At 41.2% G+C, this 16137-nt stretch overlaps 1 protein-coding gene across 1 annotated transcript in view; it reads left to right on the top strand.

Annotated features, from left to right (window-relative positions):
• UNC13C (unc-13 homolog C) overlaps nucleotides 1-16137 on the top strand; it is a 517638-nt gene that overhangs the window by 405154 nt on the left and 96347 nt on the right. The window contains exon 23 of the mRNA XM_019533546.1: nucleotides 6986-7063. Within this exon, the coding sequence (XP_019389091.1) occupies nucleotides 6986-7063 (78 nt within the window). The remainder of the gene's footprint in view (nucleotides 1-6985; nucleotides 7064-16137) is intronic.

The raw sequence follows: 16137 nt of genomic DNA, 5'->3' as shown, positions 1-16137 counted from the left end.
CTCTTTCCTGCTTATGCAGGGGGTCGGACTCGATGATCTATTGAGGTCCCTTCCGACCCTAGCATCTATGAATCTATGAATCTATGTTGTTATGCTTATGATGGGGTTTATGTAAATAGCCCTTGGATTACCAGAAATATGCAGAACAAATCCATACAATTATTAAAATGCAATGTTCCTCTAGGTCCAAAAGATTAGGCACTCTGGGAAATAGTTACTCTCAGGGTAAACGGTCAATTAATGTTCCAGAAGAATCCCTTCTCACCTCTAAAAAGGCCACCAGTTCATGTTTAGAATACACAGACACCTGTTCAGTATGATGCCAAATTAGGATGTGAAGGAACCACTGGAGAGAGGCACATCTCAGCAAAATAATACTGAAAACCATGAGCCTTTCAGTAATTATCTCTCACAAGAGACGGAGAGCCAATGTAGAGCCTAGGCTTCCTGATCACAGTAACACAGGAGCCAGCAGCATAAGACCAGCCAACACACTAGATAACAGGGGAGTTTGAGTGAGGAGTTTGCCCCACCACTTCCTTTTTCTGTAAGCTTGCTGAGTGGAAGGAGAATGAAGAAATGTTTTTTCCAGGACATAGCACCAAAAGAGGAAAAAAAAGCTAGCAGGAAAATCAGTAAAATGGCTGGAAAATGCCACAATGCCAAAGCCTCTGCCACTACCAGCCCTTTCTCTGGCTGTACTTGTGCCATCTCTGTGTAAGCATGGCCCCTGACCACTGAGGCTTCCACCCAGGCTCTGCCCTGGCTTTGCAGTGACTGTGGCCTGCACATTCTTGCCAGAGACACCTAGGTGGGAAGTGCTTGCAGTATGCACTGGTGGAGTCTCTCAGAAATCAGATAAAGGGGCAGGAGTAGGTGCATAGGCTCTGAGACATCCACAAGCATGTGGCCTTCCTTGACTTAGTGCGTAAAGAGACTTCTGACATCATAAGATGGACAGTCAGAAAAAGCATTAGAAGACACACTTTCTCTGGAAGGTGGAAGATGGTAGTTGGTCACCTCTGAGAACAGATGGCACTCTTCTCCTGGACTTGCAGCTTTCCAGATGGAAAATGGATATGAAGCCATCACACTGGTTGAGAAGGAGTCTCCACTCCAGTGGCAAAAGAAGCCAAGCCATGCACCCCTAAGCAAGTGGCTGAGACCACCAGTATGAGAAAAATGTGACAGGTGGTAGTGATTAGTGATCCTCTCATACAGAGGCATCCATCTCCTGACCTGTTGGCTCAGGTGGTCTACTGCCTGCTCAGGTGGTCTACAGCCAGGAGCCGACAACTGAGATATCACAGAAAAGCTGCCCACTTATCCAACCCTCTGACTACTATCCAGTGCTGCACACTATGTGCACAATAATGATACTGCCGGGGCAGCCTAGAGCAGATCAAAAGTGACTACATGGCACTGGGTGCAAGGATGAAGAGGACAGGGGCCCAGGTGATGTTCTTGTCGATCCTTTCAGTCAAGGGTAAGAGGCAGACACATCCTCGAGATCAATGAATAGCTGCATAGATGGTGTCACCAGAAGAGATGTGGCTTCTTCAACCACGGGGTGGTATTCTAGGAAGATGGACTGCTAGGAAGAGATGGGGTCCACCTGATGAAGAAGGGGAAAAGTATCTTTGTATACAGGCTTGCTGACTTAGTGAGAAAAGCTTTAAACTAGGTTCACCAGTGGATGAATACAAAAGCCTAGAGGTAAGTAAAGAGCCTGGATACCTGGATAATGGAAACTTAGCAAAGTTATCAGGGAAGGGATAGGGCAATCAAACATTTGAAAAGTTTTTACACTCAAGCAAGACGTATGGAGAACAAACAGGAAGAATTGAAGGTCCTATTATAATCACAAATTATGATGTAATTGGGATTGCGGAGACATGGTAGAATAGTTCACATGACTGGATTAGTCATAGATAGGATATAGCTTCTTCAGGAATGATAGGTAGGGGGAAAAAGAAAGAGGTATGATGTACTCATGGTCAAAGGTGTAATATGAAGTGGAAAGGTAGACCTATTGAAAGCCTTTGGGTAAAGGTGAGAGGGGAGAGCAATAGGAGGGGGATGTCATGGTAGGCATCTGCTACAGGCCTCTAAACCAAAAGAAGGAAGTGGAAAAGGTCTTTAAACAAATGATAGAAGCTTCCAAATTGCAGGACATGGTTCTCATGGGGAACTTCTATTATTGGGATGTCTGCTGGGGGAGAAACACAGCAGTGCACATTATGTTAGGCATAACATCATCTTGTAGCTGCCCTTGTTTGTGAAGACTGAAGTAAAAAAGGCATTATATACCTCAGCCTTCTTTCCTGTACTCCCGTGTTCTTATTTCAATGCTCTCCTTCCTTCCGCCCCTTAGGATCTTGAATTCTTATCATTTCATGATCACTAGTAACTTCACATTCTAAAATGATGTCCTCCTTGCTTGTGAGAAAGAAGTAGAGTAGAGACCAGAAGAGTGATTATAGAGAAGATGGACATGGGCTTTTCTCGTGACTGCAGGGGACAGGGCTAGGAACAATGGACTCAAGCTGCAGCAGGAGAAATTTAGGCTGGAGATTAGGAGGAACTTTTTATGAGGGTGGTCAGGCATTGAAACAGATACCTAGAGAAACTGGAATCTCCATCCTTGGAAACATTCAAAAGCAGGTTAGACAGACACTTGGCAGGGATAGTTCAATCACAGAGATGATGCTGCCTTGAGCAGGGAGCTGGACTAGATGACCTTATAAGGTTCCTTCCATCCCTACTTTCCAATGATCCTATGATCCAACAGTCACCTGCCATAGCATCTGTGCTTCTCCCTCAGATACCACAAAAACTGGTAAACAGTCAAGAGAAAGCACCCTGAGAAAACTAAGAAAAGACAGGAAATTCTTTCCCAGAGTTCAGAAGGATAGTCTCACCTAGTGCTGGTCCTGCCAATAGCCACTGAGCACTGCATCTCCCATATAAGTCAACAGAAATAAAGGTGTTTAACACCAAGTAGGAGGTCACGGGCATCTTTCAGATTTGGACCCAACTTGCTAAACTAAGCCAACGTAAATAAGAAACTCAGCAGCAGAGTTTTTTTACCCACACAGGAAATGGGGACAGAGAGTTTGTGATTTGCAATGAATAATTGGAAAAACAGAAGTAATATGCTAGCAGTGTCACCAGACCATGAAGCTAACACAATTCAGGGGTTACCAACAAAACAAAAGAATTCAGAAATAAATACATTAGAGCTAAATAGCAACCATCATTGGTTCCTCTTAGTAACAACACAAAAAGCATTTGAAGAATCATGTTTTCTACCAACCCATAGGTTCTCCTCATCTTCCTGAAGGTAAATCACTGTACTGAAAAGAGGGTTGTGTAGATCTCCCTAAGATGGAAAGGGGATGCTTCTTACATTTCCTTATGAGTCTATGACTCAGTGTACTCCAGAGTTTATGTATGTGTGGGACCAGTTTGTTGCCACAGCCAATTATACTTTTAATGCAGTATAGAGTGAGTTAAGATGTGTAATACTGTACTTGCAGTTGATTTCAGTTTAATGCTAGTATGAAATCAAATTAACTTTTTTCTAGAAAGAATTAACTTTGATACCTAATGTTGAGTCATCACATCTAAAGGTTTATGTTGTCTCAGCCTATCCAATAGGAGTTTTTTAATCATTGGAGTGATTGATTTTTTAAAATAATCCTGGATTGCTAATCTGTGTTAAAGTTTTAGATGGGATTAATCTCATTATGGCTTTCTAAAAGAGAAAAGATGTAAAAGCTTACAACAGATGACTTCATAGAAAAACAACATATTTTTTATTAGACACCATCTAGTTGAAATATATATTGGTAGCTCTAATAAAATACTATTTGATCTGGGGATCCCAGACAACTAAAACTCCTTTTTCTGTGTTCAATTCAGTAGATGAAATTAAAATAGGTACTTATTTATTACTGTAGTTAAGTTTAAAATACTGAAGGGGTTTTTTTTCCCCCACAAGATCACTTTACTGATTTCATGCCATCAAATGCACATTAAAACCTTTCCAATAAAAAAATAGATTAAGGAGTAATTTTCATAAAAATATGTATCCCTGATACCAAGTGTCATTTTACTTTCCATTGCCTGTCACTGTTTATAAATTCATTTTAGTTTAATGCATTTTGCTTGCTATTTGGTTTTATGTGGTGTTGTGTCTGGCAGCCTGGCTTTTGTAGGTTGCCATAAACAGAACTCTGAGGGACAAGATAATATTGAGGCAATAAGCTATGAATTGTATTTAAGCTTCAGTCCTGTATCCACTGAAGGCAATAGAAGTTGTCATTGAATTGAATAGTGCAAAAGCAAGTCATTAAAGGGCACCTCTGATCTGGGAGAAAATGTTGATAACAGACTTCTTGGGAACAAGTTACCTGTTATACTATGTGTTTTTGTACTTAGCTCTACTGCTTCTATATTGCTAGGGTATTTGCATTTGCTTTAAAAATACACTTGATTCATCTGCCTATTCCTCATCAGAAATCATAATCACTGGTTTGTGACATTGCAGACAGTTTCCAAAGCAACCAGTAGTCATGTGTCAAAAGAGGATTACTACCAAAAAGCGGTAGGAATAGATAACTAGTAAAGAAACAAGTATGGATTTTTTTCACAGCAATAATGTCCGAAGTGACATACAAAGATAAATAGTGGCCCTCAAAATCATTGTGTGCTGAATCATTTTCGAAATGAAAATGAGAGGTAGGCTACATCCCTTGTAGAGCCCACCCCTTTAGCTTCCCTGGAGTGACCTTACCAATTGATGGTTATATATTTATTGCATCCAAGAAGTACTAGATTTTTTATATGTAAATAATAAGGTAGATCCCTTGTCCCCATAAAATTAACAGTCTAATGACCTGACCTTGCCAATGCTTAGTACTAGGCATAGTATTTTTTACCACAAATAGTTTCTATTCACATCCAATAGAAAGGTAGTAAGGCAAATTGTTTATTTCATTAACTTTTTTAACTCAGACACAGAATCCCTATAATTTTATCATCCGATACAATTTTGTTGTATTTCAGGTGTTTTTATATGTTTTGAATACTCATATATTAAATAAATGTCTGTATATGTTGTGTATTTTACTATACTTTATATTTATTTATTTATTACTCTCTGTCTCTAAGAGGCAAAGATTTATTACTTTCCATCTCCAAATGTCCTCCCCATTGTCTGTCTTTTTTTTTAACAAGTCTTTATTTTAATCCCTTTCTACCTTCAAATGTAACAGACAAAACAAAATTAAAAGATTTCTTCATATTTTAATTCTGTCCTCCAGTTTCCTACCACCACAAGCTTCCCACTCCCCAAGTTCAATGTGTCACTTCCTAATTCAATTATATCTGAACAACAGCACATGGGAGATTTCAGTTCCCATTCAGCAACACAAAGAAGCATACAGCAGGCACTCAGGTGGGACTATCTGCAAAGACTAATGCAAAAGTAACTAGGATTTCTGGGATAACATAGTTACCTGCTGCTTCAACTGTACATATTTCACCTTGATGACAGCTGTAGATCTCTAGACAGAAATGTTTCCACAGTTCTCAGCTGAATAAATACAATTGTTTCTAGCATCAGTACTTTTCAAGTATTTTTCCAGGAAATATCAACTGTTTTTTATAAAAGACTGTGTTTTTCTTTTAAAGAAAATCCCAGTCATAGCAGTATCCTAACCCTAATATATGACACAAAGAAGCTGCCTATTTTAAGGGCTTGCAGTTGTATCTACTGGGGACACTAGTCTGGTAATATATGAGGCTTTTTTGCTTGGAATGTGACCAGAACTAAATTCACTAGTGCTGAATTTTCTCATCCGTTCAGGACATGTTCTCTGAACCAATCCTCAGGAACCCTAAGCCAATATCTAGTGGTGAAAAATAGCAGGACACAAAGGAACTGAGGTGGGGATAGTGAACAGGACTGAGGAAGATGATTCAATTTTGTTAGAGGAGGAAGACAGATAAGCATCTAAGGACAGGATGCCCACATTTATTGTACCTTATTGAGGATGTGTGATGAAAGGTTAAGATGATTAACCATAATTGTCATAATTGTCTCCAGTTTCTCTTTTTCATTCTGACCCTCAGTAGCCTTATATGGTAGTGCACAGTAGACGGTTGAATTATTTAAGCACTCTTTTAAAGCACCAGCACTAATCATGCCATGACTCTGCACCACTCCAGGGTTTGTCACCATGTAGAAAGGTCATTAATTTATGTGGACTGTTGTTATCATTTCATCACCCTTCTACTTATTGTTAGGTTGAAAGGCAGATGCATTATTGAAATACATTACTTCAGAGCTTGAATGTAATGTTCAGATCCACTGGAACATACCAACCTTGCCAAAACAGAATTCCGTTATCAAGATTCATTGTGTATTCACACAATTCGGTAATGTAAAAAGTCATATGAACACACAAAGTCCCTTTTTTATATAATTCCAAATCAGATGATTAATTTTATCAACATCTCTGGCAACTGCTGTCTTTTCCATTATGATTTCCTCCGTCTTTGTCATACAATTCAATAAAGATTCTAGTTTAAAGAGGAAAATGTAAACACTCATATTCTAAGAATAAAGTATGAAGGCATGTTTCTGTAACCCTGATCACTTAAGCAATACCAAGTTGCCTATGGAATAATTCAGTTTTTGATAAAAACAAATTGTTGATTTATTTGTGCACTGTGGTCTCAGATGTTAACTGCTAGTAGTACCTAAAGTTATTACGTTTATGCTAAGATGGAAAGAATGCCCTCCATCTAATCAAAGAGAGTTTTTTAGGCCAGTCCCAGATCACCTTTACCCTAACTCTGTAGATTTCTTTTTTCTTGTTGCCATTCTCATGTGTTTTATGTGGATATGCATGCATGCATATCTATCTATTCTCATATAATAAGATGATGTAATAATATAGGCTGTATTTTATTGTAGCCCTGCATCTTGATGAACAACATTCAGCAGCTTCGAGTCCAACTTGAGAAAATGTTTGAATCTATGGGAGGAAAAGAGGTGGGTGATTTTTGTTCCCTACATTCACTAAATAGGTACTTAGAGATCATTAGCGGTATTTTTCTAATCTAGCCACAGCCTTTGCTTCTGCTTGCCAAGAAAATAAAAATGCACAATTAGTTTTTAAAAAGGGCTTGAAAATTACACTATAATCTATTAAAGCAATACCATACAAGAACTATTTCATGTACTGGGAATGCCAGAGAGATGTAGTAATACATTCTCATAGAAATATGCTAATGATCTGTAAAGTTCATCAGTATTGGATGTTTGATGTTGCATTCTGTAGTGCCAGCTTGATTTTAATGTTTGTACTGGAATATATTTTGTTTTGTTTTGTTTTCTGTACCACTATGTTGTGCCTGCATCTGAAAACTTGTAGAAATGTGCCGTGTGCTTTGTCTATAATGTGTCATGTCTTTGTCCAATGCCTTTGACTCACAATCCACTGAGCAGAAGAAAGAAGGAGAGAGATTCTCTTATGAGGTTTGTGATAGTAAGCATCTTTTATTATTCCTGACCATATTTCCTAAGGTTAAGAATAGCTACACTTCCTACCAATTTCCATGTGTGCATTTATACAATTCTCTATGATCTAAATACAAAAAAATCTATGCTTTGGCATTGAATGTATACTCTAAATTGATTTTTTTTCAATAGGAGTAATGTAACATCTCTTAGAACTCACAAAAAGGCTGTAAACTTTATTGTTTTAAGTGCACTTTCCAATATTTGAGGACTTGATCTTGTAAACCTTATTCAAGTAGGTAATTTTCATTCACTCAGGCACCATTCTAGCAACCATGCCTGCTCACAAAACACTTAAGCACATGTTAAAGTTTAAGCATGTCTTTAGGCCTTTTAACTTTAATAGGACATAAGCACATGCTTAAGAGAATTGCTGAAACTGGCACTCAGGCAGTCCCTTTGAAGTGACTGATCACTAACATAAGTAAGGATTACAGGAACAGTCCTTACACCTGGAAGATGTTGAAGTAGCTAATCCAAATGAACATCAATGTATTCTTTTTCAAATTATTGCTACCAGTGTGAATCACTATGCATTATACTGTAAGCCCAATTGTTACTGGATTGCAGAAAAGTGGAGATCTCGGCCTGCTTCTGGTCAAGTGTTAACCCAATAACACTTCAAATGATCTTCACTCTAAATGTTTTCCACGTGGCTGAAGTTGTCAAAAAACATTTTGTAAGTTTTACAATCTAAATGTAATTTTGGAAAATACCTGCTATACAAGTATTTTTATATAGTATTCCTAATAATTCATACTATGGTTAATTTTAGCAAGCCATATACTATATATATTTTAATAGCCAGTCTGTTTTTGAAAATTAGTAAAGAAACTAACATTTTCTCAAGAGGAATCCTGTGAACCCATAACAAAGCAACCTTTGGATCATAAGTGTGCTATCTTAATTTTCACTGACTAATCTTTAAAAATCAGCTGTTTCTTGTCCAAGAGAAAGTCTCATAGCCTCATATTGCTTGAATTTAATTACAACTTTGACACAGATTTAATGTAACAGAAGTTTACATTACTTGGGGGAATCAAAAAAATACTTTGTTTAGGTAAAGCCATAGTTAACATTCCTCAATAAGACGCATACTACCCAGATACAGATTGCCAGCCTTTATACAAGCTGACAAATTAAGTCCATACTTCTCCTGATTTGAAAGCAACATTCCTGTTAATACAATCCAGTATGTTGTTAATTTTTTTTTACAGCAAGGGCCCACTGTTAGCTCATTTTCATTCATAGCATCCCAAGTGTGGGACTTTGTACATTTCCCTTTTTTAATCTCATCTGATTGATTTTAGACGATTTTCCCCATATATCTAGCTCATTCCAAATCCTAACCCTGACTTATGGAGTTTCTGCCACCCTACCCAACTTGGTGTCATCTGCAGATTTGCTAAGCATGTTCTCTTATTCATCATCCAAATCATTAATAAAGGTATTGAACAGTACCAGACCCAGGAGTGAACCCTGAGGAACCCCACTTGATACATTTTCTTAGCTAGACATTGAGCCATTGATAACTACTTACTGAGCCTGATGATCCAAACAGTTATGTAAGCACCTTAAAGTAATTTCATCTAGTCTGTATTTCCCTAGCTTGTTAAAGGGAATGCCATGGAAGACAGTATCAAAAGCCTTACTAAAGTCCAGGTATATCACATCCATCTTTCTCCCATCCACCTGTAGGGCCTGTAACCTTATCATGACCGGAAGTCAGGATGGTCAGGCATGACCAGCTCTTGGTCATGTTCCTCATGATTGTTCCTTATCACCTTGTTCTCCTTTGGGTGCTTCACAATAGATTCCTTGAAGATCTGGTCCATCTTTCCAGGTATAGAGGTTAGGTTGATGGGTCTCTAGCTCCATAAATCATCCCCCTTCCCCTTCTTTAAGATGTGCACTATATTTGTCCTTTTCCAACCATCTGGGACTTCACCTGACTGCCATGAGTTCTCAAAGAGGATAGCTCCACAATTGCCTGAGACAATTCCTTCAGTAACCTAGGGTGTATCCCATTCGGCCCTACCAACTTGAAAGCATCTAGCTTCTTTAAGTCATGTCTAACCTGTTCTTCTACTACTCTAGTATTACTCTAGGCTGTTTGTCTCTTTCCATATTGTCATTGGGTAGCTGCCCCAATTTATGAAAACTGAAGTGAAAAAGGCATTATGTACTTCATCCTTCTCTGCATCATCTGTAACTAGATTGCCTTCTGCATTCTGTAGGGGACCTATGACTTCTTTGGTCTTCCTCTTATTCTTGACATACTTGTAGAATCCTTTTTTATTGCCTCTTATGCCCCTTGCCAGTTGCATCTCAAATTGTGCCTTGGCCTTCCTAATTTTCTCCTGGCATGCCCGTGCAATGCTCTTATACTCTTCCCTAGTACTGTCACCAAGTTTCCACTTTTAATAGCATTCCTTTTTGAGTTTCAGCTTCTTGAAAAGATTGCCGTCTAGCCAGGCTGAGCTGTTGCACTTCCCATTCTTTTTTCACATAGGGAAAGTTTGCTCTTATGCCCTTAAAAGGGCCTCTTTAAAGTACAGCCAACTTTCCTGGACTCTTTTTCACCTCACACTTGCCTACCAGTGGATCCTTCCCACTAGTTCACTAAGTTAGGTAAAATCTGCTTTTCTGAATGAAGTATTTTATTCTGCTGCTATTCTTTCCTTCCCTTAGGATCTTCCACTCTATCATTCTGTGGTCACTGTCACCCATGTTACCTTCCACCCTCACATTTTCAACCAATTCCTCTCTATTTATAAGGAGCACTTCAAGAAGAGCTTCCCCCCTCTTGTCCTCTCTACCATCTGAATCAAAAAGTTATCCCCAACACATTCCAAGAACTTGCTGGACTGCTTGTGCACTGCTGTGTTTCTCTCCCAATAATTAAAATCCCCATGATAACCAAGTCCTGTAATTTGGAAGCTTCCATCAGTTGTTTAAAGACGGCCTCATTTACTTACTCCTGGTTCTGTAGCGTGCAGCAGACACCCACCATGTCACCCCCTCTGACGATCTCCCCTCTGACCTTTAGCCAGAGGCTTTCAACAGGCCTCCCTATCATTTCGTACTGGACTTTGGAATACGTGTACATCTCCTTTATATGTATGTCAACACCTCCCCTGCCTAACCTTCCTGAACAAGCTGTACCTATGTCACAGGAGCACCAAGGTGTCCTGTGCCATGTAAGTAAAAGTAACCGAGCTGTCAATCAACAGGGCAGTGCAGCTGTGGGTTGCTATGGCAGGTGACCGGAAGGGGGCAGGGCCGGGCCCTTTATAACAGCCCAGGCCAGAGCCTGGCCAGCAGTTCCCTTCTGGCAGCTGCAGGAGCAAGACTTCTGTGGCTGAGCTGAGCGGCCTGAGTTGATGGTTGCAGCCTTACCTTGCTGACTGGCTGTGATGATGCTAGGGATGAGAACACCCTGAAGAGAGGTAGGGTTGGAAGCCCTAGAGGGGCTTGGGAGTTTGCATTATGAGCAGGGAGGCTCTGTGTTGTTTATGTTGTAGCCAGGTGGCTCGGGTTTCGGTTATAGTTACACCGGAGGACCGGGTGAGGCTGTAGGGGTAAGAGGAGGCCTCACGGGGGCTCCCCAGTAGCTTGGGGGTTCCCGGTGCCCAGCAGGGGCACAGTGCGTAGTGCCACTATGGGCATTGCACGAAGAGTGCCAGAAAGGCGCTCGGGGTGTGGGGTTGTAGCCCCAGCCGCGAGAGGCACGGCACAGGCCCCAGAGAAGGGCAGCAGGGTGCGAGAGCGTGGCAAAGGCCCCAGAGAGGGGCAGCAGGGTGCGAGGAGCATGGCACAGGCCCCAGAGAGGGCGAGGCCCCAGAGGGGGCAGCGAGCGCACGTGAAGAGCGCGGCATAGGCCCAGAAGGGGGCAACGGCCGCGAAGAGCGCGTCATAGGCCCCAGAGTGGGGCAGTGGGCTGAGTAGTAGCCCAAGAGGGTAACAGGCCCGGGAGCGCCAGTAACAGGGCGGTGGCTATGGGCCAGGCCCGGGGGCACCAGGTGGGTGATAAGCCCGGGGTGCCAGAGAGGGGCACCAGGGCGGGATGAGCCAAAAGGGTGCCAGAGAGAGTGCCAAAGGGCAGGGGACCAAACAACACCCAGGGAACAGCTGTGAGGCTTGGGGCGTGCTAAAGGGGAGGTAGGAGGCACGCACAGCCCTTAAGGCAGGGGTGCACAGAGGTACCCCATATGGAGTAGGGGCAGGAACATCCGTACCATTCACCTGGGGATAATGGCAGCCTCCCATATAAACTTATTTATCATCAAAGACGTGGTGGGCGAGAATCCGAGGGTGCGGAGTCCACCTTGAGTGACGGTAGGGGGTGCTCGGGAGTTCACGGCCGCTCCTAGACGCCCACTCCCTCACAACCTATCCATGATTATACTGCAGTCATGTGAACTATCCTACCACCAGAGCCATCCCTGGGGGTGCAAATCTGCTCATTTCCCACCTTCCACCTCCCTGCTGCTGGTGCTGCCACTGATGGTGGCAACGGTTTCTTCACATCCAGGGCACATGGGATTGGGGTGGGGGCGGGGGCAGGGCCTCACACCATCTGATTTGCCCTGGGCCCCACACCCTGCTTAGGTTGGCTCTGTCTACTACAGCTCCATAATCCCAATTAAAACATAATTTTGTGATTGTACTAGGACCTCCACTTCTTCCCATTCATTTCCACTACTTCTTACTTAGTATATAAACATTTTGGGTATCTAAACTGATTGTCCTATCTTCTCCCTGCTAACACAAATAAGGCTTCTATTCATGCTTACCAAGTTTTTATCCAGGTTCTTTACTTGAGGAGAACTTACATTAATTGACATTTTAATATCTTAGATTTTTAAATTAAACTGTGAGAGATAAATAAAAATATTGGTGCCCTAGTGCTTTTCTCATAGAGTGTGGGTTTGTCTACACGTTCCCCTTTTAAGCAGACTTAGCCTAAAATCATCATTTTTTCAGATGGCACTGGAGAGTCCTTTGAGCTTCTCCTTGGGTTTGCTGGGATGCAGGAATCTGCTAGAGAGCATGGGTCCTTCTGCATTGCAAGGGCCCCCCCCCCCTTCCTCTGTGCAAAGCTCTAGGGTGATCTCTACTTGCATGTGGTGGCCTTGAGGGGTTAACTACAGCTTTCTTCAGTATGCCACACTCCTACATTCCTAGTCCCAATCCCAGCTTTGCTGGGCAGAAAAGTGCAAAAGAGCTCAAAAGAAAGGTCAGGCCTATCTTGGCTTGGGCCTGAACTACAGCTAGCACCCAACCACACCACTTGGATGGGACATAAATTACAAAAGATACAAAAGGAGGCCCAGGCCTATTTTGCTGGGCCTGAACTGGGCAGCAAATAGCCAGCCAGACCTATACTACACTGAGGCCTAGATGAATAAGTAGTGCCAAGTCTCACCCTGGCTCAAACTGTGCCAGGCTTTACCCTAGCCCAAATCTGCCAGCCAAACATATGGCAGAGGTTCAACTGCACAGCTAGGCTGAAATGCAATAGCTGTGAAACAGCAAAAAGGGTCCAGGCCTATGGCTGTAGCCTTGACATCCAGTCTTGGCTATCCTACAATGCTGAGATAATATGTTTTGTGAACACAGGGGCCAGTAACTGCTAGGACCCATTCCTGGGCAGTTTGCTCCAGGGATTAATACCCCCATGGCATTAACACACTTAAGGAAAAAAGGGTGAAAGAGAGAAGAAATGGAAGTCTCAAACTGCAAGACAGGCTTTCTCTCCCTGTACCTGAGACTTTCCCATTACATAGCTTTTGCTGGCCTGTCTAATGAAGAGGGATAGAGACTCCCCGGCCCCCATGGGGAACAGGTTTTCTGGCATCTGTGCAGTTCTCAGCAGCTCCAGGAGAAAGAGAGAAACCATAGTTGAGTTGTTCTTATATACCTGGTGTGACATCACCCAAGCCTTGTCCAATTAAGAAATGCCATGCTTCAGCATCTCTCTCTTAATCAATTTCTCTGGAAGATGTTCTGCTTCCTCTGGCCAATGAGGCCAGAGGGTTGATGCAGGCCCCAGCTCGCCTGTACACACACAAAAAACCCACAATACATGACCCAGTGTGTGTGTGGGTGTTACATATATCTACATATATATTACTCCCTTTTAATATAAATGAGTGGGGGATTTAGCTGATTCGGATTTTACCAAAGACTAAATTCCAGTTTGATATACATATTTTTACTTTAATTTGTTTCTGAGTTTTTTAACCTGGATATATAGTATAATTGGCTGGGATTCTCAAAGGAACACAATAAAATTAGCGCCTACTAATTTAGCTCCCACTGAACCCCATGCCACTTTAAAAATACTAGCTATGAAAATTACCACTAGAGCAGTTGTTATTTCATGAAAGAGTTTTCAGATGCATTGTCTGAAGCTTCAGTGTCTATATACTCTATGCTATCCATTCCATTAGTTGTTAGAAAACAAAAAAGTCTATAATGCCCAGTAGTTTGCTTAATTTTTGCTGCTAACTACTAATGTTCTTGAAAAAGTTAGGTGTTTAAAATGGGGTTTTTTCTGTCCCCCAACTGATTTAAAATAAGCCCTCTTTTTGGAAGAGGAAACTATTTTATCTCTGCAATACAACTGGATTGGTGCAGGCAAAGTCTCTTCTCACTTCATTGAATAAGTCAGGTGTATTTTTATTGGAGAAGAAGGATATGTTTTTTGCTCACTATAAACTGAGTAAATAGCAAAACAGCTACTGCCTAGCTCAAATAAATTCTAAGTTGTCACAGCTTACTTTAAAAAATCTGCCCATGGTAGCTGTTTGTTATCCTGCTGTTTGCGAAATACTGTTCAGGTATGTATTTCTATATGGATGAAACTTTCTGGATTTGGGAATGGAGAATGCAGAGGATGTGTATCTGCATTTCTTTCCAAAATGTTCAATTTATATGGAACACAAATGTGTTGGAAGAGATGAAATACTAATCCCACTGAAATACAGGTTTTCTATAAAGTATAAATTCTGTAGCAGTTCTCTGGAACATCACTTAATTTTGTCACATAGATGCTGTACATCAATAGTGATAGCAATTGGTATAGAAAATAAATATAGAAGATATGATGCTGCTACGTAACTAGCATTTTTGCTACAACATGGCATGGTGTTATTACATCTCTGATACAACTTGATCTGTGCAGAAAAACAGATTTTCCCAGGAAAGACTGAAGCTACAAATTATCAGTTCAATAGGCATCTATCTGTCTGGCAAACTAATACATTTGCATCGAGTAAGGCATCAGCTTATTGAACATGTGTGAGTGTGGCTATAGAACCCAATTCTTAATTGACAGTGCTTTCCACACTAATCACATATGAAGTTTATATCTGACAGTCCTGAATGTGGAGTGGGGTTCTTCCTGAGGTTTCTTCTTTCTTCTGCATGTTGGGCTCTTCTTTTCTCCAAAGCTTTCATTCCACACTTAATAGGCTGTTTCCAAATGATCTGATCATCAGCAATCTTCTCCCAGCTGTTTGGCTTATATGCATTGCTTTCATATCTCTCTTGCAAACATCTTTGAGAGACAGATAATGATGACTGTGTGGTCTTCTTCCTGTAAAGAACTTTCCATATAAGAGATCCCAGCATATACAGCAATCATCCATTCTCCACATATGACCAAGCCATAAAAGTTGATGCTAACTGAGAAGAGAATGCATGCTCAAAATGCTGGCATGTACCAAGACCTGAGCATGGGCAACTTTGTCCCGCCAGTAAATTCCTAGACTGTGGCAAAGGCAGCAAAAGCGGAAGCTGTTTAGATGCTTTTCTTGAGTAGATTATGTGGTCCAGGATTCACTGCCATAACAAAAGGGTGTTGATGACACAAGCATAATACACGCTGACATTGTTGTTGTGTGACTCTCATTTGGCTCAGGATGCTCATGATACCTGGTACTTTGCCAATGCAGGTATTCAGTTCAGCCTCAAATGACAGGTTGTTAGTACCAATGGAGCCAAAATAAGTAAATTTACTTACAACATCCAATACATTTTAACTTACTGTATTCACTGGTGGTGAATCAGTGTTCTACCCAGTAACATGGGTGTTCTTAATGCAGATTGTAAAACCAAACTCTTTGTGGACATGAGCAAAACCACTCTTTGTAGGCTATCAGTGCAGTGTCATCTGCAAACAACAGCTCACAAATCAAAATTTTCTGCACTTTAGTCTTCACTTTATAATGTGTGTAGTTGAATAATTTTTCATCTGAGCTTGTATATAGATAAATTCCTGCAGTGGCAGTCTCAATAGCATATATCAGAAGAATTGAAAATAATAGGGTTGGGGAAGGACATAGTCCTACTTGACTCCATTTTGAATCTTAAAAGCCTCAGTTCAATAGGCTTTTGATTCATCATAGGCATCTGTTCCTCATATTCCATTGTGGAAAGAGTGGATTATATAGAGGAGTTTTGGTGGACAGCCAATCTTTTCTAATAAGTAGAAGAGCCTTTTCTGCTGACAAGGGGGAAGATGAGGGCGGAGGAGACGA

Source organism: Crocodylus porosus, unplaced genomic scaffold (assembly GCF_001723895.1).
Source record: "Crocodylus porosus isolate Cpor-Errol unplaced genomic scaffold, CroPor_comp1, whole genome shotgun sequence".
Lineage (NCBI taxonomy): Eukaryota > Metazoa > Chordata > Crocodylia > Crocodylidae > Crocodylus > Crocodylus porosus.
This window is presented reverse-complemented; position numbering and strand designations above follow the sequence as displayed.